At 38.8% G+C, this 27,315-nt stretch overlaps 2 protein-coding genes across 12 annotated transcripts in view; one reads left to right on the top strand and one right to left on the bottom strand.

Annotated features, from left to right (window-relative positions):
• The window catches only part of LOC120558875 (neuron navigator 1-like), a 97,151-nt gene extending 86,217 nt beyond the window's left edge, over positions 1 to 10,934 (bottom strand). For 8 of the 10 annotated variants that reach the window (XM_039800191.1, XM_039800197.1, XM_039800194.1 and 5 more), the window contains exons 1-2: positions 6,027 to 6,131; positions 2,989 to 3,173 (exon numbers count right to left, since the gene is read on the bottom strand). The gene's annotated coding sequence lies outside the window, so the exon portion shown is untranslated. Of the gene's footprint in view, positions 1 to 2,988; positions 3,174 to 4,275; positions 4,384 to 6,026; positions 6,132 to 10,919 lie in introns of those variants that run through there. The other 2 variants (XM_039800193.1, XM_039800192.1) reach the window with 2 other exon arrangements.
• Positions 10,935 to 16,199: 5,265 nt separating this feature from the next.
• Positions 16,200 to 26,437, top strand: csrp1a (cysteine and glycine-rich protein 1a). Of its 2 annotated transcripts, none has more exons than XM_039800268.1 (7): positions 16,200 to 16,356; positions 20,110 to 20,244; positions 23,207 to 23,316; positions 24,169 to 24,337; positions 24,424 to 24,553; positions 24,642 to 24,738; positions 26,343 to 26,437. In XM_039800268.1, exons 3-7 carry the CDS (start codon positions 23,208 to 23,210, stop codon positions 26,417 to 26,419), a joined length of 582 nt encoding a protein of 193 aa, XP_039656202.1. In that variant the 5' UTR covers positions 16,200 to 16,356; positions 20,110 to 20,244; position 23,207; the 3' UTR covers positions 26,420 to 26,437. The 2 variants fall into 2 exon arrangements, with proteins under 2 accessions (XP_039656202.1, XP_039656201.1); XM_039800267.1 differs by having other exon boundaries at positions 19,911 to 20,244.
• The last annotated feature ends 878 nt before the right edge of the window (positions 26,438 to 27,315 follow it).

Genomic DNA, 27,315 nt, shown 5'->3' with positions numbered 1-27,315 from the left:
AGGGAAAAGGGATGAAACAGCACGTGTAGAACGGGAAGGATCATAGCATAGCATAGCATCTGAGAGAAATGGATTTGACATGTCAATTTTTGGTAAAAATCTAATTTTGTTATTTCAACATGTAAACAATATCTCAATATAACATAAATTCTTGCATTTTGAGTTCAAATTATGACAGGCAATTAATTAAATAGGAGTGAGGCCAAGTAGATTCACTTGGGTATAAAAATGTTTGTTTTCCACCTATTATTTTTACTTTATTTAGAACTTTATTTTTCCTATTAAGCATTTTAGAAGATTCGTTGTTACTAAGTGTATTATTATGTGTAGATTTTCAAGTCAATAAGACATGAATAAGTGTAAAAAAGGGTATGTATATGTAATGACAATATTGAATTATTGCCCAGCCTGTGAAAATGCCTGAATATGTATTTACTTTTTTTTAAACATTTGCTCATCATAACAGCCTGATATTATAACTGTAAAAAAATGCTTTAGCTGGACTTTTATGACTGTCTCACTAATATAGTAAACAAATATTGTTGCTGTTGCTGTCCAGATGTGCAGCAGAAGGTCAAGTTGCTCTCACATTCAACACAGATACAAACATATACTGTGTACAGACACATATACATGTATGTTATTTTTTACTTCCTGTACAGCACGTTTGCTTTGGAACAGTGTAAGTACATTTTATTTTTATAATTATACAAACGCTCTCACATATACACAGATTTAACGCTTAACCCTAGTTGCCCTTTCTTAATCTTAAATAGCAGAAATTGTGTTGCCAGAAGACTTCTTGGGACGCTGTCTTTAGTAAATCAAAGATGTGTCAAATTAAGTCGTCAAAGTCACAAGGATAAAATGTTGGATTAATGACAGTGCATCTAATCGCAGTATTGCTCATAGTGTATTGCGGCTAACACACACACACACACACACACACACACACACACACACACACACACACACACACACACACACACACACACACACACACACACACACACACACACACACACACACACACACACACACACACACACACACGCACTTTCCCAGCAGTCTGAGCAAAAGCTCTGTCATTTTAAGAATCCCTGCAGCAAAAAGAGATTGATTGCTTGAGCTTAAAAACTGAAAACATACCCCAAAATAACATTTCACTTTCTAATAGAGGAAATGTTAGCTTATCTTTAGGACACTTTCCTTTTATCCATTTATAATATCAGACATACTGATAAAGAAAACAGAGAATTTTACCAAGGACTTGTGCTCTATCATAGTTGACTTAGTGCTAATGAAGACCTGCACAGCAGCATACAGAAGCAGTGATGCAGCAGAAGGTAAACAGAGACAGGTGTGATCATCCATCCTGCTTTCAGCTAATTTCTATCCCCTAAATTTCACTTCACAATTCCTGCTAGGGTTTCCAGGAGCACAGGTGCGGTCTGGCTCTGGGTCTATCTGTATGGAAATTGGCTATTCTCTGGGGATACAGGCAGCGGGGTCATACCAGTACTACTGCAGCCCACGTAAGGACATACCGAGACTCAGCTGGTGGTGAGGGTTGTCTGTGTTTATACATCCACAGAAAGAGACAATAAGACATTTCTGATGACTGAAAGCAGTAGCTGTAAGCGGGTTAAAAACTGGTGAATCAAGTTGGGCAATCAGGTTTGTAGGTCAAACTGATTGTGACTTTTCTGGCAAACAAAATTAGTTTAAAGTGCATGTAAACTAATTCCTGTTTAAATACACTTTTCTAAAAATCTACAGGAAGAACAAACATGTAACAGATCAGACTTTTGGTTTGGTTTAGGCTGGTTTTGACTGAGGCTGAAACCAAAGATAAACAATGAGTCAATTATAGAAATTGTTGTATGTTTATAAATTGACTAATCAATTTGCAGTTTTGCTTAATACTATAAATGCGAGCCTCTAATTATATAATAGTTAGTGTTAGTGTTAGCGTTTCTGGGACATTCATAGATATAGACAGTACTTCTAATATTTAAGTATTTAAGTAGAAAGAACTAAAAATGAAGTACACTTTTTGAGAACATCATGAATTTTGCATGGTGACATAAACATATACATATAGATAATTTCAGTATTTTTGTCTCAAGTGAATGTAATGATCATTGGCTGAGCAAATGTGTGGAAGAATGCTGATATAAAGCATTTGACTAGTTCTCTCCGTTACACTGCAAGGATGGTACTGACATCTGCTGGATATTGTGTGCAACAGCAGCAGCAGGGACTCTAATTCCTTCACTAATCTCCTATTCTGTCTGATTTTCACATGTTCTGTTCTATCTCCACATAGTCAGGAGGTGACCTACAGTGCATGAGGTAAAAACACTTTTCACCTGGGTCATAAACACAGCAGGTCAGGCGTGCACTTTCTGTAAGCAGAAAAAAGGAACTTAAAGGTTTGCTTCTAACTTCATAATCATATTACACAATTTAAGCTCCTGTGTCCCATGACATACTCATCCTGAATTGAGTTACTGTACCTCGGTTTAAAGGATCGATCGATCTCTCTCTCTCTCTCTCTTTTTTTTTCCTTTTTTTCACTCTCTCTCTCTCTCTCTCTCTCTCTCTTTTTTTTTTTTTTTTTTTTTTTTTTTTTTTTTTTTTTTTTTTTTTTCCCCTTGTGATGAAAACCCTCTGACTCATCGCAAAATCAATAAATGAGGTGGTAACACAGGCTTCTCTGTCTGTGAACTGAAGGACATTAGCTGTCCCTGTGTGTTTGTGTGTGTCACCCAGTCTGGAAAGTCTATAATAAATAATGTTATTACCTCTATAATGACAACAACCAAAACAACAGCGATAATGTGCTGTCATGAATCATCTTACAATATGCTAGTGACAAACAGTGGTGCAAAAGCATCACAACAGAAGAAGAATAACATTTTAACTTCATAAACAGCTTATTATGAAATGTCATGTGCCAGATCTGCTGCTTCACGAGTGTCTTACCTCTCAATGGGGTACTGGGTCCTTCAGTGTGCCGTTAGAACGAGCAGCCAGAGCCGGCAGGAGGGTGGTCACACTTCTCCGACATCCCAGAAACAATGGGCTGTTTTTTCCTGGATCACTGTTGCATCCTCAGCACTGAACCTCCCATTGGTCCAGAGTGCCTCACCATTCACAGAGACAGGAAGCTGTGACAAACAGGAACAACACTGTCAGCCAATCAGGGGACGCCGTACCGAAGCGACTCATTTTCAAAGTCACTTTCTTTGATTAAATCAGTGTTCTCATCTTTTGGCAGGAAAACATTACACACACACATGACTGTTCATGTTATCATGAGTCAGTAACAAAATGGAAATATACTTGGCCTACAGTGACCTGCAATGACACATATTCTGTCATCCTTAGAAATGCCACAACATAGCATCTAAGTCGTCTAAACACCTTGTATCTCCAGATTGTCAACTGCCCAGGAACATAGTACATTTATTTTGGTGTTAACTTCATCACAATGCATCTTGATTTCATACAAGGAGTTATGTAAGGGTTTCATTCACTGAGGATAACCATTTCACTGAAGTGAAAACTGGTGATACGAGGTTTTCAATGGCAGCTTAGTACAACCACATGGAGAAGTCATCGACTTAGGAGTTTCAAAAGATTTCGAAAGAGATTGTGAATCACTCACAACCTGGGGAAATGATGCATGTCGAGCACACACATCCACCCCAGCTGCACTCATTATAGAAGCATAAACAGACAAACACAAGCACCCACATAAACTAAACAGGAGAGAGCCTAATCAGACTACTAACCACATACTGTAAACATCACCATGTGCTTACCTCCATTCTGATTCACTACTACAACTCTTCACATCATCCAATACTCTCGACTGATCTTGGACACACGCTTTAGTATGTACAGTATGCTATGCATACTGCACTGAGTCATACAGCCCCTATAACGCTGACTCAGGCAGATTGCATCACGTCACCCCTGGTTACGGTATACCCCCTCCTCTATCATCCCCTCTCCCCCTCTTTGCATTCCACTTAAGCTCTGCCTTTCTTTCTGTTAACCTCTCTCTTTCACTCTGCAGCCATCTCTCTGTTACGCTGATGACTGTGGTATCACAACATGGTCATCCTTTCAAACATGGGTCTTCATCTGGTCACAGAAACACTTACAACAAATGAGAGAACACAGATTCACACAAACAAACAAGGAGAGGTACACAACAGTCAGCCACATTGACAGATGCATAACATTAACCGAGGCTACACTCACCCTCTGCAAGCATCAGGATAGAAAGCAGCAAGTGAGTTTGTCTCCAATCTGTATGCTGCTGAGTGCGTACGGCTCAGGACCTGCTTTTGCTACTGTCTGCTTTTGCCTGGTGGGTCTCTGGGCTGCGAGCATGTGCATTTGTGTCTCTCTGTCTGTCATTCCACCCCTCTATCACGTCATGCCGCTCTGCTGCTGCCGCAGTACGCCTGCAGCCGTATCCCCGCCCCTCTCTTTCTTTTTTCATCCGCTCATCACAATCCCTATACCGCTCTCTCTCAGTAATAGACCTGTTGGCTGTGCTCCCTCCCTCTCGAAGGTGAAATATAAGACAGGCTGGTCCATTAGCTGAGTGTGGTTTGTGTATGTGTGTGTGTGTGTGTGTGTGTGTGTAATCACACACTTACAAATTATGTCTATATCTGTGTGTGTACTCAGTGTGCATGCCTGCATGAACAAGCATCCTGAAAGAGGAGCAGCCCATCCATCACTCCTCTAATTTGTCCCACACCTCTAATGAAAGATGAAGAGACAGAATGGGAAAGATACAAAAGAGGAGAGAGGCTGGAAACATGATGAAGCGATGTAGAAATCAACATGTACAGAGTAAACCCTCTACTGACATCTTTTCTCAGCTGACAAATAGAGAGTAATAAAATACATCCCAGATCTGACCTTGAATTCAGCTTCCCCGGTCTGTCTATCCATCCTCAAAGACCACATCTCATAAAATATCATCACAGCTAGTCCACTCGAAACATCTGATCCAGTTTCCAAACTGGAGGAAAATGTTTTTTAAATTTAACAGCAGTGACACACGCATCTGGGACCTTTTATGTTGCGGTGTGCGAGACCAGGGTGTGTCAGAGATTGAGGTGTGAAACTGCATACAGTAGTAACCGCTTGAAAAGTTTCAAAGATGTTTTTTATTTGCTATTTTGACTACTGGACAACAGATGTTCCTGTGTTTACTCACAATATGTTTGTTTATAGATTAATAGAAAAGAAACTGCCTACTTTATGATTTCTTATTTGCTTTTCAGTCCCTATTCTCTCCCCAGGCACTGTCTGTCTTTCTCTCTATCTCAGTCTCTTTCTGCACTTCTCGGTCTTTTCTCTCTTCTCATATTTCTGCTGTGCTGGCTCACAGTTTGACACACTGACATAAGGGACTGTGCTGAATATTTAATGAAGATTGTGATACACAACAGGATCAGACCCATAAATATGTCTGTAATTCTCCCTTCTTTTTTTCACAGTGTACAAAGATTATTTAAAGGTTATTTCTGAAAACAAGTTTTTCCTCTTACGGTGTGTGTGTGTGTGTGTGTGTGTGTGTGTGTGTGTTCAATCAATCATGAGACTAAACGGTCCGTAAGGATCTTTACAGTCTTGATCTTGCAGTAAAGTACAGCCTGAGAGCTCTCTGGCTGATCATATATTGATCATGCATTGACCGGCTGTGCTAACACTTGACTTGGTCTGCAAGTCTCGGATGAAGAGATATATAAATAAAGGAAAATGTGTCCCGTTATACTGCAGTATGCAAATAAATACATCAACTGATCAACCAACCAAGACAAATGTATAAGTGATATTAGGACACAGTGCATAGCCAAGCAAGCACAGCACCTCCCCCACACATACAGAACACATGCACACTGTACACATAACTCCCCCCTTCCTCTTTTTCCCCCACACACATAATACAGTATGCCCTTCATGCTGTAGGCCACAATCACTTAAGTGCTCACCTCCAAATACTCACATAAATGTCAAGACTGCTCTTCTGATTTTTCAGCTCCCGCCTGGGAAGTCAGAAGTGTAAAACTCACTCCAAAGTCAACCACAAGCACAAAACACACTCACATGATCTGTTGCTTTTTCTCAGTGCCTCATGAAACGGGAAGTGACTTGTAACAGAGGGATTATGGGTAGGAGCGTGCAAGCGTCTGTGAGGGGAGTGTGTGTGTGTGTGTTAGGGCGGGGGGGGGGTTAATGTCATAGCTAATCTACTGATGTCCCCCAAGGCATGCCCTCCCCCCTGAGAGACGCTGTTGTGACAATGGGACACTTGTGTCACTGTCACCCCGAGGGGCATCTGGAGGGATGGAGGGGGGCTACTCTAACATGTTGACTGTCTGGAACATGGGGCCTCCTCAGCTGGGTAGTTTCAATAAGACAAGTAAAATAAAGTGAAGCACACAAAAGCAGTACTGATGAAGAACATACATAAAAAAATAAACAAATACTTAATACACAGAATAATGTAGCTTAGAGGAAGTTACCAGTTCCCTTTGGAATTTGTTTCTTATTACCACCCTGTTTACCAACATCCTGACTTTGTCTCTTTGTATGACTGTACCTCATGTGAGTACACAGTGAACACTAGACGGCGTCAGAGTGCCTCATTATATACTAGTGTCGCAGTTTGAGATGAGGCCAGTAAATGTAAGACTATAAAGATTTTTCATTTTTTCTTTAGAAAGGTTCCATATCACAAGGCCAGAAAGTAAATGTATCCATATTTTGAAAAGGTTCAATGATAGAGCTGAATATATACATACAGCATAGGTGTGTGTGTGTGTGTGTGTCTGTGTGTGTGTGTGTGTGGTCTACATTTGAACATGTGAAAAATAAAAAGGGACTGAAACACTTAAGTAAACTGATTACAACCCAAGATGCTCACACCTGCTGGAGTGGAAGTAAAGAAACCGAGAGCACCTAAAACAAAGTCAGTCTTTGATTTGACTCAACCAAACTTTCAAAGCCCAACTTTTCATTCCTGCTCTTTCTTTCAGGGTCACAGAAGACTGGAGCCTGTAAATTTAATTGTTTTGAGATACACCCTTAACAGGTCACCAGTCAAAATGACACAGATGGACACTCACATTCATACCTATGGGCAATTAAGTCTCCAGTTCACCTGGCCTGCATGTCTCTGGATCACAGGTCAAAACTGCAAAAAGTACACAAGGGAAGAACAGGAGGGACTCTGCCAAGAGAGACACGTCTACAACTCCTACTAGCAATAAGAATGACCATCTCGCCTGCCTTCCTAGAGTACTTTATCACCCATGGCTGTGCAGTTCAGAGGATGAGATTGGCGCGTGCATCACGCATACTCAGATTTTGAAGGAGACAATTGGCATTGAGAATTCCCTTTGCAACTCTACTCACCGACTGCTTCTCGCGTGAAATAGCAGTCCACTTTTGTGTTTTGGTACAGTTGGTTTTCAGACCTGATGCAAACCGTACCCGAGTACACATGAACCATACACCATCTTTTCAAGTGGACACCGTGCCCTGGTAGAGTACACAGTGTTTACACTGATCAAACAAACTGGACTTTGTGGTTAAGTGTACTTAACCACAAAGTACACTTAAAAAACTTGTGTATTTGGCGACTAGTTGGAAAGCATAAAGCATCTTGAATTCCAGAGCTATAAAGACAGAAATCCAAGTTACAAATCTTGTTGTTTAATAGACTCAGATCTGAGCTCCAGCAGCCACATCAAGGCAATAACTAAATCAACATGTTATCATTTCAAACAAAAAGCGAGAATTAGAAGTCTCATGTCTAGACAGGATTTAGAGGAACTTAATTATGCCAAAAACTCATTCATTAATTAAAAACTCTGCTGTGCCTTTGATTGATTGATTTCCTTTTTTTGCATTTGGGGCAACTTCCAACTTATTACAACACTGTAAATGTGCTGTAACTGTATTTCTGTTCTATTCCATTTGTATTTTATTTGTATGTTTTTTATTGTTTTTAAATGTCATTCTAATGATTTTCTTTGCCTACAGTATGTAAAGCACTTTGAATTGTCTGGGTTTGAAATATGCTATATAAATAAAGCTGCCGTACCTTGCATAATTACTACAGAATATTACTATATTCATCTGTATTGTGTATTGTGCTGAAACACTAAAAATTGCACCTTTACTGTGGCTGATATTTGTGTAAAATTAAGAATTGCATCCATTCATCTATCTGGAGGCATATTCTAACTCATATTGTAATATTGTTCCCAACCATTTGACCCAGTCCTAGTTGTGACCTGTATGGCAGCAGAATCTGTTGACGGTCACCTATAAAATGTTGACCTTTAAAAAACGTAGCTGCCTTAGGCTAAGCTTGACTCATGCGTTTACAATGCCTGTACGGACAAGTTAAACCAGCTTAGGCTATGGGCAGTTTCTACACAGACCCAATGCAGCACTGCAGTACACATAAGAAACGGAGAGAGAGAGAGAGACTGTCACAGATCTTCACAGGTAAGCACAGCTGCAACCTTCTTCTGACCATTACTTCTTTTTTTCCATGTTATTCTCCAGGTCCTGCATATATCCAATTGATTGATCTTGAAACACAAGAAACTGCATGAATCTGTCTTACTGATTCATTTCTCTCTTTGTCTCACATAAGAGTAAAATGTGAAGCTACTGGCCCAGTGTAAATTGTCTTTTTATATGATGAACAACACACCTTTAATCAGTCCCTGCTCATTCCTTCTTATGGGTTACAGAATATACCTTGGAGTAAAAATAACCTCTTCTTGTTGGTATACTTTTTCCTACAATACACTGGAAATCAGAATGACATTTTTAACCCTGCTAAATACTATATATTATACTTGGTCCTAATCCTTTTATCTCAATGGATAATACATTACATAACTTAACACATTTTACTGAGAACAAATTAAATTGAAAGATTACATTTTCAAAGTTTAGAATTGGAAGGAATATATATATATATATATATATATATATATATATATATATATATATATATGTGTATATATATATATATATATATATATATACATATATATATATATATAACATATATATATATATACACATATATATACATATACACATATATATACATATACACATATATATATATACATATACATATATATATATATATATATATATATATATATATATATATATATATATATATATATATATATATACATATATATATATATATATACACACACACACACACACACACACACACACACACACACACACACACACACACACACACACACACACAAGGTTTAGTAAGTAGTAAATTCATCCAAAAAAAAAGTCAAAAGCAACATATTGTAGATAGAAAAGCAGGTTTGCTAGCTAATGGTCAGATCCAAATAGGTTAAAACTTGAGAAGCAGTAAACATGACTCTCTTTTCCTGTCAGAGGGTCAATTGCAAGAAACACTGCATACCTCTAAAAGAGCAGCCCTGAGATTTGACCTGTTTTTAGTAAAGACTTGTTTAAACACAGAGCTGTTATTTGCATTCTCTAGTACTGAGTTCACTGTGACATGCAGCGCTGTGGAGATAGTTCTGGTACAGTAATGCGAGACTACTGTGATACTGACCTGAAGCACCGTGGATCTGTTTACAGCATTTGCCATACACCCTATACTGTATACCTTATTATAAACAGAGATGGCAAAAGTACTTACTCCGGTATTTAAGTGTAGATATTTTATATTTGTTAAAAATACTCTGGTAAAAGAAGTACGATTTAACTTCTTTACTTAAGTAAAAGTAACAAAGTACAGGCTTTGAAATGTACTTAAAGGTATAAAAGTAAAAGTAGCCTTGCGAATGACAACCACTTTTATGCGAAAGCTACCTGCGACAACACGTTACTTAGAGTGCAAGATGAGAAACGTCAGTGGACATAAAAACCAGGCTCTTTATATGCCATTGTCTACATTTTAAATGGATGTCTGCCAAACATCACATATATGATTATTGTGACAGAGACTGGGACTCCAGCTTAATAAGATTCTGACTGAGTAGCAAGATATGAATTCAATTGTGATTCTGTGAGAATTCACAGATCCGTAGCTTTTTTTTAATCGTCCCCTTAACATTTAAAGGAATCTACATGTATGTGTGTGTGCTCAAATATAGAAAGAAAATAAAGGATACAATATGAATTACTAAACATAGATTAATTAAGAAGTTCCCCATACTTTTAGAGTTACACAGCACATTGGCCAGGAGTCATACTTCATGCCTCCTAGCCTATCTCAAACATCTCTCTCAGAGAAGGCCAGGGATGATTGGGAATGTCTTGCTGCTGTCTGCCTAATCTCTGGGATCTCTGTTTCTTCTACATTTTCAATCATGTCGCCGTCCATACTACTAGTGCTAACGTTACCACCATCAAGCTGCAATTATTTTTGCCGCAAATGAATGCAGAATGCAGCGCCGAATCTATCTGTGGAGTCGTCTTGTAGTGGTGCGTTACATGCAACGTAGCCTACAGTATATTCCCATCCAATTAGATTGAATTCGGTATTGATCACGTGAAAAATAATAACGGTAACTCCAGTGAAATTATTTGAAACTTGCTAGTGAGGACTAGATTAGGACCGTATTTAAAGCTGATGCTGGTTTCAAACTTCGCCCCCCGCCCCCAGGTGTGTCTGTAAAACACGGACAACTTCTCTCTTTTGATGCTTGGGAATGACGTTGCGTGAAACCTAGCTAACAGGTGAAGAACACAAACAACTAAATCACTAGCTAACCTACTTTAACTGTGCAGGAACTATAGACCAATACAACAACAGGCTTAAATGAACTGACAACATAAGTTACACGACTTACAGTTCTCAAGGACGCACACACACCATCTCAACTGATTATCCTCCGGACAGCAGTCTCTCTTTCTTTTTTTCTCACTTTTTTTTCTGTGTGGCGCACGCGCCCGCTCTCGGTGTGTGGCGCGTATCCGCGCTATTCTCCGACATTACGACCTCTTGTACAAAACTAAAGTAACGAGCCAATTTTTAAAATGTAAGGAGTAGAAAGTACCGATATTCGTGTTAAAATGTAAGGAGTAAAAGTAAAAATCGCCACAAAAAAAATAGTAAAGTAGAAATATCCGAAAAATCTACTTAAGTACAGTAACGAAGTATTTGTACTTCGTTACTTCCCATCTCTGATTATAAATCATTTTCTCTCAGATTGTTGGAACGGACTGTCCATTATGATCGGGTCAGTACCTACAGAAATTGAAGAAAAGGAAGAAATTATCACAAATACCACAGGTGGTACATTTTTCTTTCATCTTATTTGTGTTCATTTGTGGACAACTTATATAAGTAATAGTTCATATTTAATGTTCTTGTTTTGCTCTTTTTGGTGTTGTCTCAGAATGGAAAACAAGCTGGTTTGCTATTTTCACAAGACCTTCTTCACAACAACAGAGATTCAAAAAGCCTATTTCTGAGTGTGGACATCAGACAAGACAAGGAGGAGCAAGACCGAACTTTAGTCACATTCTACAAGAGAGACAACATTCGGTGGACGTCGCCACTTCAATGCAAACTTCAAGGTAGTCACTGTTAAATTAAACAGGACTCATTTAACTAGTTAAAAAAAACATTGCTCAAAAGACTGTGTTTCTTCATAGGCAACGTTGCAACAGGAAGTGGGGTCAACCGTCACATGATGTCAACAGTGATTTTCAAGCTTATGAGTGGATTCTCTTGCATGCTGTAATGTCAAAGTATTTCTATTTACTCTACTTTAGCTCCTCAACTCATTGTAATTTCACCAACCTAGTGCTGAATACACTGATTCCCGTCATTAGATAAAATGGAGTATAATTTGGGGTCCCCTGCTGGAGCTGGTGCCCCTGTGACCTGACCCCGGTATAATTTCACTATGTCCTTGAATCTTTATCGTGTTATATATGGTTTAGCTGCCTGCCATTTCAGCAATGTATTGCAATTGTTTTGTCACTCAGCTACAGAGTTGACATCGGCTTGTCAGCAAAAGAAAAAAGGGACATCAAAATCTTTTTACTTGTCAACTCAAGCAAAATTGGAGAAAAATAATCTAATCAAAAAGCAGAACAGCTACAACAAAACAGGGACTGGTTGTTTTCCAGTTTATCTTTAAAGACAATTTCTGCCCTCTGTTGCCACAACCATCAGAAGTCCCTGTGCATCTGCATCAGAATCCCCAAATAAATCTGCATCATTCAACTTCTAATTATCTGAAGCTGGAGGCCTGAGTGGCTTTTTGTTTTTAAACTATCCAAGTGACATCCCTCGGTTATGTCTCTAAATTTTTAAGAGCTATTTTTGGCATCGTAAAATAAGGTACATATGAAGACATTTAATAATTGCTTGTGAAGATCTAAAATTGTGGGGAGGTCAGAAAATACACTCAAAACATCTGGCCATGTTAACTGTAACTACATGAATTTCCACGTTAAAGCATCAGAGAGAAGATTACTGATGAAGGATTTTGTGTACAATATGCCATGTATTGCAGATTATCAAGCGAACAAGGCGTCAAATCAATCAGTTCCGAAAAGGCTTAAAAGAGACAGGACTGTGGCACCTTCTCATTCACAGAAGAGATGTAATCCCAATCCTGTTTCCCAGGGAGTCTGAAGCAGAAGTCACACCTCAGGTACAGCAGCGTAGGCACATCTAACAGTAGTCTGATCAAACAACTGGCCTTTATACAGACAAGGTTTCGTCGACTTTAAATTATATAATTTTTCTCATTTATTTTTCCCCTCATAAAATGAATTCAGTCCATTGGGACTGTAAATTGCATCAATGCCAAATACTAAAAGGATTTAAGAATATTTTGAATACAGCTTGAGTTACATGTGATTTCAGATGATCCTGCATTGCATCATATGGCCATCGTTCATAACGGTCATCTTTGACAGCTACAATATTGAAGACAATGTTGAGTTCGATGTCATGGATGTATGTCGAGTATCTGGCTACTTGAAAACCTTTATTGAAAATGGTATGTACGACTATTGTTACTGTGATATATCTTTTGAGCTACTCTAGCCTTTTCAGCAGATTCTGTGTTGTCTGATCATCTGCTTATTCACAACAGCATCACAGGCTGAGTTAAAGAGCCTCACAAAGTTCTGGATAGGATGGGAGGTGCCGGTCACAGAGATGAAGGTGGAAATAGTTGAGGCCACACTTCCAACAGCTTTAACATGTTTTGAGAAGCTGAGGCTGCCGAGGCATTACAATGCGTACGATACATTTCATCAGGATTTGTGTGCATGCATATCTACCAGTTACAGCGGTTTTGGCTGTGCCTGAAGTAGAATAATGTTCACTTTAAATGTATGTAGATTAAAGGTGTGCCAATGTTTATAATAAAACCCATCTTTGATTACTTGTCCTTAATATTTTGTTTCTAAAAGAAAAAAAAAAAAATTTACATTTTACTGCCACTCTTGATTTTCATTTATCATTGTTGAATTTGCAATGGTATTCCTGTTGGTGTCAATGATTAGACTGACTACATATTTTCCTAAAACAATACTCCCTTGTCTATAACAACACACACACACACACACACACACACACACACACACACACACACACACACACACACACACACACACACACACACACACACACACACACACACACACACACACACACACACACACACACACACCTTTAATTGATAAGTTAATTAGTAATCATCTAACCTGACTCCGCCAGATGGATTGCTTCGCATAAAACTGGAGTTCGCGAGATCAGGACGGTCTCACGAGGCTAGCAATCAGCATCATTTAATAATCAATCATTCATTTAAAAATGGAGTACTCCCATCAATTTAGCTTGCGTACTTATATTATCAATTACGTTGGACAGGACAGTTAAAAAAAAAAAAAAAAAAGGATCAAAATCTAACCAAAGATATCCTTCTGTATTTTAATCCTCGCATTATCTTCCTTTTCAAGACATGGTGCCTACACTTCCCACAATGCAACATTATTGCTGACAGTTCAGTAAGAGATTTGAGCAGGTTAGGGACTGTTCGTTATTTATTTCAGGGTCCACCAGAACAGTTTTGGGACCTTTAGTCAAAATAGACGCCAGTAATAATTTTTCTACGACACCCCCAAAACAATTTAGAAAAAAATAAAAATAAAAATGCATGACCCTCCCGACAATTTATCAATACCTTCTGCACTGGTTTGCGATAAGCAAAAATATAAAGATTACCATTGTTTTTACAGCAATGATATACACATCAAACCTCTGCATTCTCATCTTACACATCACACTCCTCTGTTATGGTGTGGTGGCCATTTCAGTAGATTTACTCACTAACGTTGCATTACTTCTGCATTACTTCAAATACTAAGTTACTCCTCTAGTAAACTAGTATTCACATGAAATAAAACAAAACATTGAGACCATTCAGCAAAGCACTCTGGGTAACATTCAACACACAAACTGGTTGCTATGGACTCGTCACTAAGCTTCCTCCACTTCATCGTTTAAACAAAGTGGAATAAACCTAAGTCCAAATCTACACAAAACCCGCAATCCATTAGTAAGCTGACATCAAATGTGGCATTTAGGAAACATTTATTGCAACCTTGGCATGGTAAGATGTCCAGACTAGCAACATTCATTTTAATTTTTTGCATCCTGCTGCTCGCATCGTCAGCCAGGAAATATTTTTTTTTTACTAAAGCAGTATATAAAATCAGATGCATTACCTACCACCATTTAGTTGTTTTGTGTTATTTAGCTAAGATATTTATAAAATATCTGGTCATGCCAGACGTAGCTAACAAGCCACTTTGAAATTTTGCTGTTTCTATGAATACCCCCTCCCCCTCCCTTGACTAAAAAATGTTGGATGACCCTCCCCTCAACAAATAATAAAAGACATGACCCTCCCCTATTTTCCTCCAGTGGTCCATTCCATAAATAACGAACGGTCCTTTATTCAAGTAGCTGCTAATCCAGCCTTTATCCGCTTGCCTCATGCAGAAACGAGGTTCACTTCTTTCTAACTCCAAACACCCCTAGTTTCTTTTAATTTTCAAACTTGTAGTCTCCAGCCCAACAAGTGACATCAATTGAGGCATTTTTTCAGATTTCACACAGCTCCTTCTGGAGCCGAAAAGTCTTCATAGATTGTTCACACACATGCAGTAGTATTCCCAAATAGTCTAGATCAACGGAGTAGTTTTCCAGAATAAATGCCTTACACCCCATGCGTGGCTCATGCGCCGGATGTTCTTCAACTTCCGCTCTGTGTGTGTCCGTTCTCAGACTCTGTTCGATTTGGGAAACAACAAACTTCGAGCTAGCATTTGGATTGTGCAACAGGGCAGGCCTGCTTGGTTCTTTCAGGTGTTAGGTTTGAATGATAAACAGAACCCAAACCCAAATGCAGACAGACGCAGAGCCAGGAGTGGGAATTTAACAGGTTTTACAAGTGTTTCATAATTTAACCGTACTCAAGTGTCAAGTCCAGGTTTCCGGTGGGGGGGGGGAGGCAAGTCCAGGTTTCCAGGGTGGAGAACAGGTCAGGTGAATTCCAGGAAGGAGTGGGTCAGTCAGAGAGAGACAGTAGGCCGGCTAGCGGCAGGGTCCAGTGGTGGCTGGTTCCGGTCCGGTGTATGGCAGGAGTGGAGCGGGAAGCAGGAGTCAGGTTCCAATGGCAGATGGAGGAACAACTAAAGGAATCTTGACAGACAAACATACAAGTAGACTTAACCCTTGTGTTGTCTTCCCGTCAACCTTGACGCCTTTTTTTCACTGTTTGTTTTTGCTTTATCCAACGTTTTAAATTGTAAAATTTTTCTTCTACACATTTTCAGCGCTTATTTCTATGTCCCATATTTTATAATATAAAACTAAATTGAAAACGGGTCAATTTGACCCAAAGTCAACACAGAGGTAAAGGTTTGTCTGGCATAAGACTAACTGTGGTAGTATTGTCTATGATCTGACACAGAGTGAAGGAATGACTGGGTATATGAAGCACAGGTTGATTGTGGTAGATGATTGTGGCAGCTGGAACCCTAACTCCCGCACACCAGACTCCACTCCTGCAATTAGGACAGACAGACGGAGGGAGAGAGGAGACAACAAAGAAGCTACCTAGGGGCAGCGGGCCTAACATCAGGGAATGATTGTAAAGATTTAGAAAGAATATGTTTATGGTATTTACTATCTAACTGGGATGTTTTGCGACTAGAGAGGATTGCTTTAGACCAAGTACACACGGTGATACACTGGTAAGAGCAAATTACGTTTAACCACGTATCCAGCTAATGTAAATGTAAATAGCTCATGTTACTGTACTGTGTGAACAGTTAACTTTATTTAATATTGTATGTGGCGTTTCTTTTGCGGGTTGCAAATGTTTGACCAAAACAAGTTCCTTTCCGGGACCATTTTGCGAGCCAAAATATTAGCTGATTATCTAGATCAATATGGAGATTCTGGGAAACTGTGAATCTACCATGTTTAATATGCTGTCATTTTAAAAGCAGAGTTCCCATACTTTCTTAAACATCAAATTCAAGGACTTTCCATGCCCAATTCCCTCAAATGTAAGGAACTAACAGGGCATAGTTTGAGACAAGAGATCTAGGTAATTACTGTTGCCACTGATTTTTATAATGAGAACTAGCAAGGTTCAACAGAAGCTCACAGACAACAATCAAAAAGAGAGAGAGGCTTGAATGTGTGAAAAATTCTCAATTGTGCTGTGTTACAGTGATGACTATGTGGTCTCTGCCTTCTCTAGCACAGCAAAACAATATATAGCCAATTTACTAATGTCAGGTAAAGACATTTTTTAAAAGAACTCTTTTTATTCTTGCACAAAATATATAAATTCAAGCACTTTCAATGGCCCATGTCTATATAAAAATCGTTCAAGGCCCTGCTTTTTCTCCTCAAAATCACAAATGTTCACAGATGTCATGGACCTATGGGAACCATGTAAAATATTAAAAGATCAATTGATAAAATTATCTGCATATTAATGGCTAATTAAAACAACAGTTAGTTGCAATCCTACATTCAAACAAACAGTAATTGACGTGTTGGTACTGTAAATGCACATACAGAGTCACTGTTTGTAGGCCAACTTCCTTTTGTACTGGTGTGTTCTGTATCCACAATGACCACATGATGGTAGCAGAGGTCAATTGTTGTAGAGCTGAATGCTCTTCAGCCACTCTACTTTGTCTGTCGGCATTAGCAAACACCTCCTTAATCCATTTCTCAAATGCTTTCTCATCCATTGAGCATATCAGAGTGACCTTTACCAGCTAGTCCCTAAAGGTCATTTAAGGTTGTGGTGATAAAGTACAAAGGCTGGAATTACTTTAAGATTGCGTCCTGTTTACTGTGTAAGAGGGAAAACAGTTCCAATAAAGTTTAACCTCAAGACAGAAAAAAAAAAAGTGTGATGAATTTACTGGGTCATAAGATAAAACGCATAAAAGAAGAAAACAATACTCAGTCAAAATCTGAAAACATCTAGCTTAAAATAAAGCAGAAAAACTTGCACTTGCCTGTACATCAGGTGCGGGGCTGAGTAGAGTGTGCATGCTAGTCTCTCATGGCTAAGAGTAGATAAGATGTTCCTATGCAACCTTATGATTATTTTTTTAAAGGAATATCTGTTTTAGTCAACAGCCGATTTGTCTTACAGACAAATTATGTGAGAGACCAACACAGTTATAGTACACGGAAGGCAGCTAGGGGTTATCTAGTCAAGCAAAAACCCCAGACTCATGCAGTATGCAGGTCTGTCATGTTAAGAGCCGTCACAATGTGGAATAGCTTGCCAACTACCACAGCGGAGGCACCCAGTAAGGTCTTATGTATTATAAATATTACTTAGAAAACACTTCAACAATAACTAAACATTATTTAATCTAAGTGTATAACTATGATGGACTGTAAATGCTTGTGATGTTATTTTACCTGACACTAATTTAGGAAATATGTAGATACAAAGTGACATTCTTTTACTTGCACTAAATGTGTTTTGTGTTTTTAAATGTATTTAAAATGTGCATGTTTTGGAATTCTTTTGTATATATTATGATTGTTGTATGTGGACCATAGAAAGAGTAGCTGCTATATTGTTAGCAGCTAATGGGGATCAAATAAAGGAATAAAGGAATAAAGGATATGACACAATGCAGGAATGTTATCCCTCACCAGGCAATTTGAGGATTGGCATGATGGTTTAAGACAAACGCACACCCAGTTCAGCAGGTTTGACAGCTGGTTGATTGTCCTGTAAATCTCTCTTATCCAGAGGTGTCAAAAGTATTCACTTTCATTACTCTAATAGAAGTATAGATACTAGGGTTTGAAAAGACTTCTGTAGAAGTTGAAGTATCAACTCAAGCTTTTTACTTAAGTAAAAGTACTGGTTTCAAAACTACTTAAAGTATAAAAGTAATGTAAGGGGAAAAAAATGCCATTAAGGACAAAAGCTTAGCCCACCCCACAGCGGCCTAATAGTGCACTACCCCACCTCCACAAAAAAATATTTTTCTAAAGGACATAATGACTATAATAATGTTATATTAAAATCATACCTGCAAACTCAGAAGAGCTGAAAAAAAGGTGACACATCTCCTCTGTGTTTGTCAGACAACGGCAGCTACAGTCTGGTTTTAGAATCCTCTACAGTGAAATACAGACACACTTTTACACCGTTTAGCTGTCAGCATTTTAACCGTGTTTACTCCAGCTGCTAGCTAACGGTAGGCTAACGTTACCTGCTGCCAAGTGTAGCATTAACTAGCATCCCGTGCGGCGATGTTTCAGTTCCCTCGAACGTCCGTTTTCGGAGCATCAGAGAGAAGCGCAGGCATTTAAGTAGCACCTAAGGCACTGAAATCCGAGTGCTATTCGGTCCCGTAGATAACAGTTGTTAAGGCACCGATACGGTGCCGTATTAGCACCGTGTCTGTGCAGGAGCACAAACCAATAGGGTGTCGGAATGGTATATATGTAATACTCATCCAACCACAATCAAATTCACTCTATCCGGATGGCGCGATTTATCGTGTGTGTGTGTGTGTGTGTGTGTGTGTGTGTGTGTGTGTGTGTGTGTGTGTGTGTGTGTGTGTGTGTGTGTGTGTTGTTGTTGTGTGTTGTTGTTGTGTGTGTGTGTGTGTGTGTGTGTGTGTGTGTGTGTGTGTGTGTGAACAATGACAAGCCGGAATGAAAACAAGCCGAAATGGGAGTAACGAGGCTATTTTTAAAATGTAAGGAGTAGAAAGTACAGATAATTGCGTGAAAATGTAAGGAGTAGAAGTAAAAAGTCTGCTGTCAAATAATTACTCTATACATGAACCTACTTTTAGCATCTTGTCATTTGACACCAGCAATGAGATTACTACATGAGGCCTGCAGTAATCTGAAGACAAAAAGATAGGGAGGGGAGAAAATGCTTTTTAAAATGTAGGAATTTGAGAAGTTGAAATGCACAGTAAATGCACTTGCACCACTCAAGCTTGAACTATTCTATTATTTTTCTGTGCTCATAAAGTGTCTTTGCACTACTTTATATCTGCATTTAGTTCATCTTTTTTTGTTCGCTGTGTTTCTGGCTCTAAAGTAGGTATAAACTATTTCAAGGCAATACACAGCTTTTCAATCCAAGTTTTCTCTCTCTCTCTCTCTCTCTCTCTCTCTCTCTCTCTCTCTCTCTCTCTCTCACCTCACTCTCACACACACACACACACACACACACACACACACACACACACACACACACACACACACACACACACACACACACACACACACACAGCTAGTCAGTCAGAAACTCCCCTGTTGCTCAACACGCCATAGTGTGCAGACTGAAGCAGCAGCAACAACAGAAGCTCCTCCATAAAAGAGCACGTCTGGAACAGCGGAAAAGTGGACAGGCACATACCATCAACGTGGTCTGAGTCTCGGATAAAGTCATAACATTTGGGTTAGTAAGAGAAGCTACTTTTCTCCTGCAGGCTAAAAGTACAACTCCTCCACCTAACGTTGGACTGCTGGTTTTCTGAACACACCCCAGTGGTGCATGTCTCAGATCAGGGAGAAAAACTTCAACCTGTACATCATCACTGACTGACAGCACCTACTAACTGCAGGTAAGTAATGTCAATATACTACATCCTGCTTAAGCTTCCTGCTTTCCTCTTACTGTATCTAATTTCCTACTCTTTCTGGCGATGCATGATAAGAAAAGAAACCACAATGTTAATGTATTTTCCATGCAAGTCAGGTCAGAGGAGACTCCTTTGTTTCAACAGCTAGCATGTATTAGAGTTTGCAAAGCATGCCATTAAACAGTAATACAATGTGTAATGCTAATTGAAATGAAAACCCAATACAGCATGCAAAGATCTTAATGCTCTTTGGTTCAAAGTGTAGAAGTTGATATAGAACAGTAGGCAATCTCCACCTAAATCACACAGATATCACATGCTGTCGCATTTACTTCGTGAACGGACTTCCTGATTTGTTTTCACTCCTTACTTCTCATTCATGGTTTCATTTGAACATTCCTGTACAACTGTCAGTGTCCCCACATGTCTAAACTTGCAGAGCCACAATTATCAACATGTACCAGAAGTCCTCTTCAAGAATACTGCACAAATCATTTAGCCAAGACCTGGATTATTAATGTACTAAATTAACACCTTATTGGTAAAGGGGAAGCCTTGACGTTTAACTCTGAAAGACCAGCAATCATAAACCTTGTCTTTCTCAAAACACTGCCCTGATTTTATAAAATAATGACTCTAATAACCTATTAGCCTGTCAAGTGAGAATACTCTTTATTACTCCTCACCTTGTCTCACTTCTCTATGCATTCCCCTCAGTAGTGAGATTGACAACTGTTAACCCCTTCAGCCCCATCACTGTCTGCCAATCCTGTGAATAGACTTGTCATAATAAGCTAGAGCAGCCCTTATCTGTACAAATCTAAATAAATATTGACTAACTTTATTTAAATTCATCACCTGTTTTTTCTCACCTTCTGTTTACGACTTTTTTTCTGAAGCTGGTGTCCTCTTCACATCATGACACTCATCTCATGTCCAAGCCTCTACCTTCTTTTTCTGCTCCTCATTGATTGTTTTCACTCCAACATTGCTGTAAAACGACACAAAAGAGTTATTTGACATTTCTGACTTACCACTTCTAGTCATATTTTTCCTAGTTTGGCTGCTGGAAAGATCTTAAAAAGGCTATTTTTTCTACCAATGCCTGGTACAGAAATATTCATTTCTGGTACAGAAATATTCATTTCTGCTTTTACTGGCAGTAAAAGCAAGCTCTTGTCTTGTTTCCAGGAATGCAGAATATAAAAACTGTAAACCTTTTGCATAAAATAATTCTGAAAATGCCAGTTGGTGTCAGTGTGGCTGTTAATATGAATTCTCACTAGCAGAACACTCATAATCAAGGGACTTTCCTCTGTTTTTCTCTGAATCTTACTCGGTTCAGGCTTATGTGGTTGTGCTAGTCAGTTTGACTTAAATACATTGTTATAATTTGAGGTTTTGCCACTTATGACCCTGAAAGCATATCCCACACAGTCAGTTGACAACTGTTAGAGCATCCAAAAATAAAGCTAGAGACCCAATGATCCAGCATAAACAACCGACTGATTTTACTTTTTTAATTGCCTTTATATGAACTAGCTTGCCTGGGGGGTAGAGCTGTAATATGGTATGTGATAAACAATATGCACAGTAGTTTTTTTTGTATTGTAATAATGATTTATGGGTAAAACTAACATACATTTATACTGAATGTACATTACCAGAGATTATATTCGCCAACCACTGCAGTTATGACCCAGAAAACAGCAGAAAGTTTTCTTCTCAGTCACTTATTCCTAATGCTTTTATAAGATTTCACTGTCTGGCCTGTGAATAACCCCCAGAAACTAAAACGGTCTGTGCTTACAATGATGGAAAGTCACCGAGCAGCAGTGGCCAGACACAAACCGCTCCAACCATTACTTCACTCTGAGCTATGATTTAATATCATACAATGAGATAGTAAGTACCATTATGGTGTCAGCATTAAAGAAGGTATGTTTAATTTTGGGGTGTTGTATTTACTTTTAAAGAAAGGGAGAGAGATAATTTGGTGCAGCAGGCACACACAGGAAGTGTGTCGAAATGGCCTCATATCATACTTTGCGGAGAGCTCAGCTCCATCCTCTGCTCTGACCAATAGAAAAAGGAGCTGATCTAGGTAGAGTTGCAGCTGCTTCTTCATTTAACATATTTCCTGCCTAATAGAACAAACCTACAACTCACAGAATTGATGCAGAATGAGGCAGACATGCAGGGATTAGATGGTGTGAGTCAGGGGCAGGGAGGTGGGAGGGTTTACACGGTCAGGAATGTGGATGTGGATACACGAGATTGGACAGGGAGGGTCATGCTGGGAAACACACGGGGTAAAAACAGGCAGGATGCCAGGGTCTTTCACATTCCACCAACTTTAAGACTCCTGATGGTCACATTTTCACATTATTTCCACATTGGCTGTGAGCAACTTTCAACTCTAGCCGATTAACATAAAAAAAATGAATTATTCTTGTATTTTCTGCTTCACTGCCAGCTTGCTGGTCCATTAAAGAAGCCACAGAGAACTGGCAGGAGTGAAATTACAGTCTTAGGGCCTGGCTTTACAAAGCCAAAATTACAGGCAACCAAATCTGGATGTTAAAATGGGTTTCTTACAACAGAAACTACAGATGGTTGTGTAAAGGAATTTATTAGTTCTCCAATTGTTTTTAAATTTTAGGCCTAGTTCCACATGCAAATTACAGGCTTTTAAACCAGGTCAAGAAATAACATTTTAATTGTATTCCCTGAAGGAATATAACTATACATTATTTTAGCCACAGTCACATTTTTACTCTTTTCTAGCATCTAATGGTTAGCTTTTTCTCTCTGAAATGTAGAGAATCACTTTTCTGGGTTTCTTCTTCTTCGTGAAGATGCTGGATCTTTGTTGAATTTTTTTTAAAAGCTGTTATTACAGTGTGTTTGTGTGTCTGTGTTCATGCTGCATGCATTACTAAAGGATGCCATTAGGAGGGGGAAACAAGTGTGGCCGCTGTCAGAAGACAGTTTACTTTGCAGAAGAGGTCCTTTGTGATGGGCGGAGCTTCCACAAGTCCTGCTTCCTGTGCAGTAAGTAAACTCTTTGTTGCTTCCTGTCATTGTCAACGAGGAACCTGCTGAACTTCGGACACTTGTCATTACAGTCACAAGTAATACTAACCTAATGTGAACTGTTGCTCATCTATTCTCAAAGAAAAATGTATATGGCTAGGTGGAATAGCGTAATAAAAAAATGCTGTAATAGGCATCATGCATAGATGCTTAAAAAAATCCAAGATAGTGTTGTTGCATGCATGCTTTAATACTTATAAGTATGAAAATTTCCCTATATGAAAGATATCCTCCAGTATGAAATTTTAACAGTGGTGTAAATTATTGAGTCTTATAAGAGAACCTTACTATTTGTTTCTCAATCTGAAATTTGCCATTTACTGTTGATAGCTTTTTTTTTTTTTATTTAGAAAGCACCTTTATAGTTGATTATATAATATTAAATCATAGCTTCAATGTTTGGGCAATTACACATAGGAATAAAGTACACCAGCAAAACAACATAATCTACCCACTTACAACAGTTTAAAAATATCTTTTTCTGCCTCAACTTAAAAATATGGAGTTGTAAGTGGAGTTATTTGTGTTCTTGTTTTAAACAAACATTCCTGTGATGGAATTTAGATAAGAACATGCTTCTTCAATAGAACTGTTCCATAAAAGGAAACCATTAGGAGCCTATCTAAATGCAGCAATGTGCCCAAAAACATGTGCACAACTATTCAATGTGTGTGTGTGTGTGTGTGTGTGTGTGTGTGTGTGTGTGTGTGTGTGTGTGTGTGTGTGTGTGTGTGTGTGTGTGTGTGTGTGTGTGTGTGTGTGTGTGTGTGTGTGTGTGTGTCGTGTGTGCGCATGCATCTGTTTTTGCAGTGGTGTGTGGGAAGAACTTGGACAGCACAACTGTAGCTGTTCGTATGGATGAAATTTACTGCAAGGCATGCTATGGCAAGAAGCACGGGCCAAAAGGCTACGGTTATGGCCAGGGAGCAGGGACACTCAGCATGGACAAGGGAGAATCTTTGGGTATTACACATGAAGAGTGAGTAACACACAAACATACACACTTCTTGATCTCTTTTTTTTTTTTTAGGCCCTTTATCTACATTTTGTCTCTCTCTCCATTAGACCTGCACCTCATCGTCGTACCAGCAACCCGAACCCATCCAAGCTGGCTCAGAAGTTTGGAGGGTCAGACAAGTGCCCTCGCTGTGGAAAGTCTGTCTACGCTGCTGAGAAAGTGATTGGAGCTGGGAGTGTAAGAAAAAACACACATGCACACACACATGTGCATGCTTGCAAAAAAATACCCCCTTTTTAAAAATGTATCTTCTTTTTATTCACAGTCATGGCATAAGACTGGATGTTTCACCTGTGCAACATGTGGGAAGAGCCTTGAGTCAACCACACTAGCTGATAAGGATGGAGAAATCTACTGCAAAGGTAAAACTTCCTATATGAAAACCTATATGAAATCAAACAAAATAATAGCCTATTGTTATACAATGTACACAGGAAGCCTGTATTTGAAACTGCACAAGCATTCTTTGACACAATCTTCAAACAGATAACAAATAACAAATTCTTCTTTTAAGAAGAACTTGTTGAGTCTTAAGAACTAACTGAATTGTGTTCAAGTTCACTCTGAGATTTCATTCATGGTCAAGAGGCATTACTGCCAATAAGATTTCTATTATAAGTATATATAATGGTATTATATCATTGTATGGTAATATGTCCGACCTGTTTTCAATGCTGGTCCAGAGTGGTGAAGCCAGGCAGGTTGACCCGTGTTGATACATGCAAGCTGCATTTGTCTGACAGAGATTATATTATGCACCATACTGTAACACAACATACACAGTGTGACTACTAAAAGCACAATATAGCACATTCTAAACTAGAGGAGGGGGGGGGAAATGATTGGATGCAACACTCAAATTTAAATGAGAGAGAGAGAAAATGATCTATGTTTTTTATTAGTGGCCTGTGAGTGGGTGACGGAGTTGTAATAACCACAAGAATACAGCAGAGGGCCCCATACCTAAAGATATCCTCAAGTACACAACAATAACATTTTCAGGAATAGGAAAAATGGAGCATGTTTTTATATTGATTTTGAAAGAACTGGTTCAGGATTCCACAAACTATCATTACAGTGCATTATTGATGTGCCCTTCTCTAACTCACAAAACATCCAGTGATGGCTGCATTCCATTTAGGGGAGACAGTTCCAAGGCTCTGGTATTGTAGCATGCAGGGACACTTTGTGGAGCCATCTTTTTCACCTTTACTTTCCTGCTTTGACAAGTCAATTCTGCTGTAAAAAGGGTTTATTTCCAGCACTTTGTAACTTGGTTTTGAAAAGTGCTACAGCCTACAAGTAAAGTAACTTTTTTAGAGGCAGTAATTGCCTCATCCTGAATTTGTCATCACAGCACAGGTTGCTCCTTGATTAATTAATTATAACATTAATGATGGCTGTTCTCCACCCATTTCCAGGGTTTAGTAGTGTGCATGAGGGATCACCAGAGAGGCTTCCTGTTTTGTAAATAAAAACTGTAGACTGTGGAAAAGGTCTATTTCAAGAATCCTCAAAGATTCTCCTGTCCATGTGGATATTGAAATATGCACATTAACAAAAATGTTTAACCTGCTTCCCAAGTTGCTCTTGAAGGGAAACGATTATGCTTAGCTAACGTTGGCCAGTAACCTAACCTCAGAACTGGTCACATAGCATTATTTGCATCATCCAGCAGCGAGTTATATCTTCAACGTTTCTAGTGGTCCTATAGATAGCTTATTTCTAGTCTACCTAAAAAGAATGTTTGCAAGGGGCTACACCAACGCTCAAACACAATATCTCCAAGTTGAGTCCGTTTCCCCTCTGCTGATGTCCCAAATGGGGCTAACGTTAATGCTTTTGACGTTGCTAAGGTTAGCTAGCTTTGACTCGAATGCATGCGAGGCACCAACTGGGGTTAACTGAAGAATATGATGTTGATACCTTAGTGTAGTGTTTATGACATTACCTTTCTTTTCAACAGGCTGTTATGGCAAACACTTTGGTCCCAAGGGATTTGGGTACGGACTGGGAGCCGGGGCGCTGTCGCATACCAAGTAACTTGGTAGAGACTCGAGTTTAAGCTACAATCTTTTTAACTTTTTCTTTCCCCCCATGCACCTGACAGCCACATGCTTAATTAAAAAAAAAGCTGCATTATAAGATTGTAGCCTACAGTGAGAAATATAACACCATTTCTGCCTCATATAGGCCAAAGATAGTAGAACAGACATAACTAGTGCCGTTACAGTAAATCTTAATACATAACAGTGAAACATTAAGCCCTATTTATGTTTTTAACACTTTATTGACTAATTGCATTGCTCTTACTGTTTTTTTGTTTTTCCCTCTTATGAAATCTCAGTAGGCTATCATTAAACAGTATTCTGTATAATAGAGTAAATGCTGCTTTTCTTTGTTATGCTTTCCAAACAGCTTGTTAATAAATAAAGTTGAAAGATTTTGGTGCCAGATTTTCTTAATTGGTGCAGAAATTACATAATAACAGGTGAGTGAAACTGTAGGGAATAGTAAAGTATTGAAAGGTGACGTTCTGTGTGTAAGTTTCAAGAAATGCCACAATGTTCATTGTAGGCCTATCCATTCTTTTCATAACATCGCTGTGACACATCGCAGTGCTGAGACGATAAGGCTGTCTTGCAAAGTTGGGGAAATTACAGCTTCACTCTCCTGCTGTCTGTCAGCCATGTTACTGTCATGCATGTGAAGGATGACTAAAAGTAGCCTACCATTAAGCGTTCACTCAAATGAGAACAGTAAAGTCCTCAGAGTAATAAGCTAGGCTTGTTTGTTATGAACATCGTGACCATGTCTCCACTTCGTTTAACTTTAATCATTACATTCAGTCCTGCCATTCGTTTCAAACATGCCTATTATTGCCATACTATTATTTCAGGATGTGTACATTTTATATGAACAGTATAACGTGTATGCTA

This window comes from Perca fluviatilis, chromosome 5 (genome assembly GCF_010015445.1).
Source record: "Perca fluviatilis chromosome 5, GENO_Pfluv_1.0, whole genome shotgun sequence".
NCBI classification, from domain to species: Eukaryota; Metazoa; Chordata; class Actinopteri; order Perciformes; family Percidae; genus Perca; species Perca fluviatilis.
The sequence above is the reverse complement of the archived record's forward strand: the minus strand, read 5'-3'. Positions and strand labels throughout refer to the sequence as shown.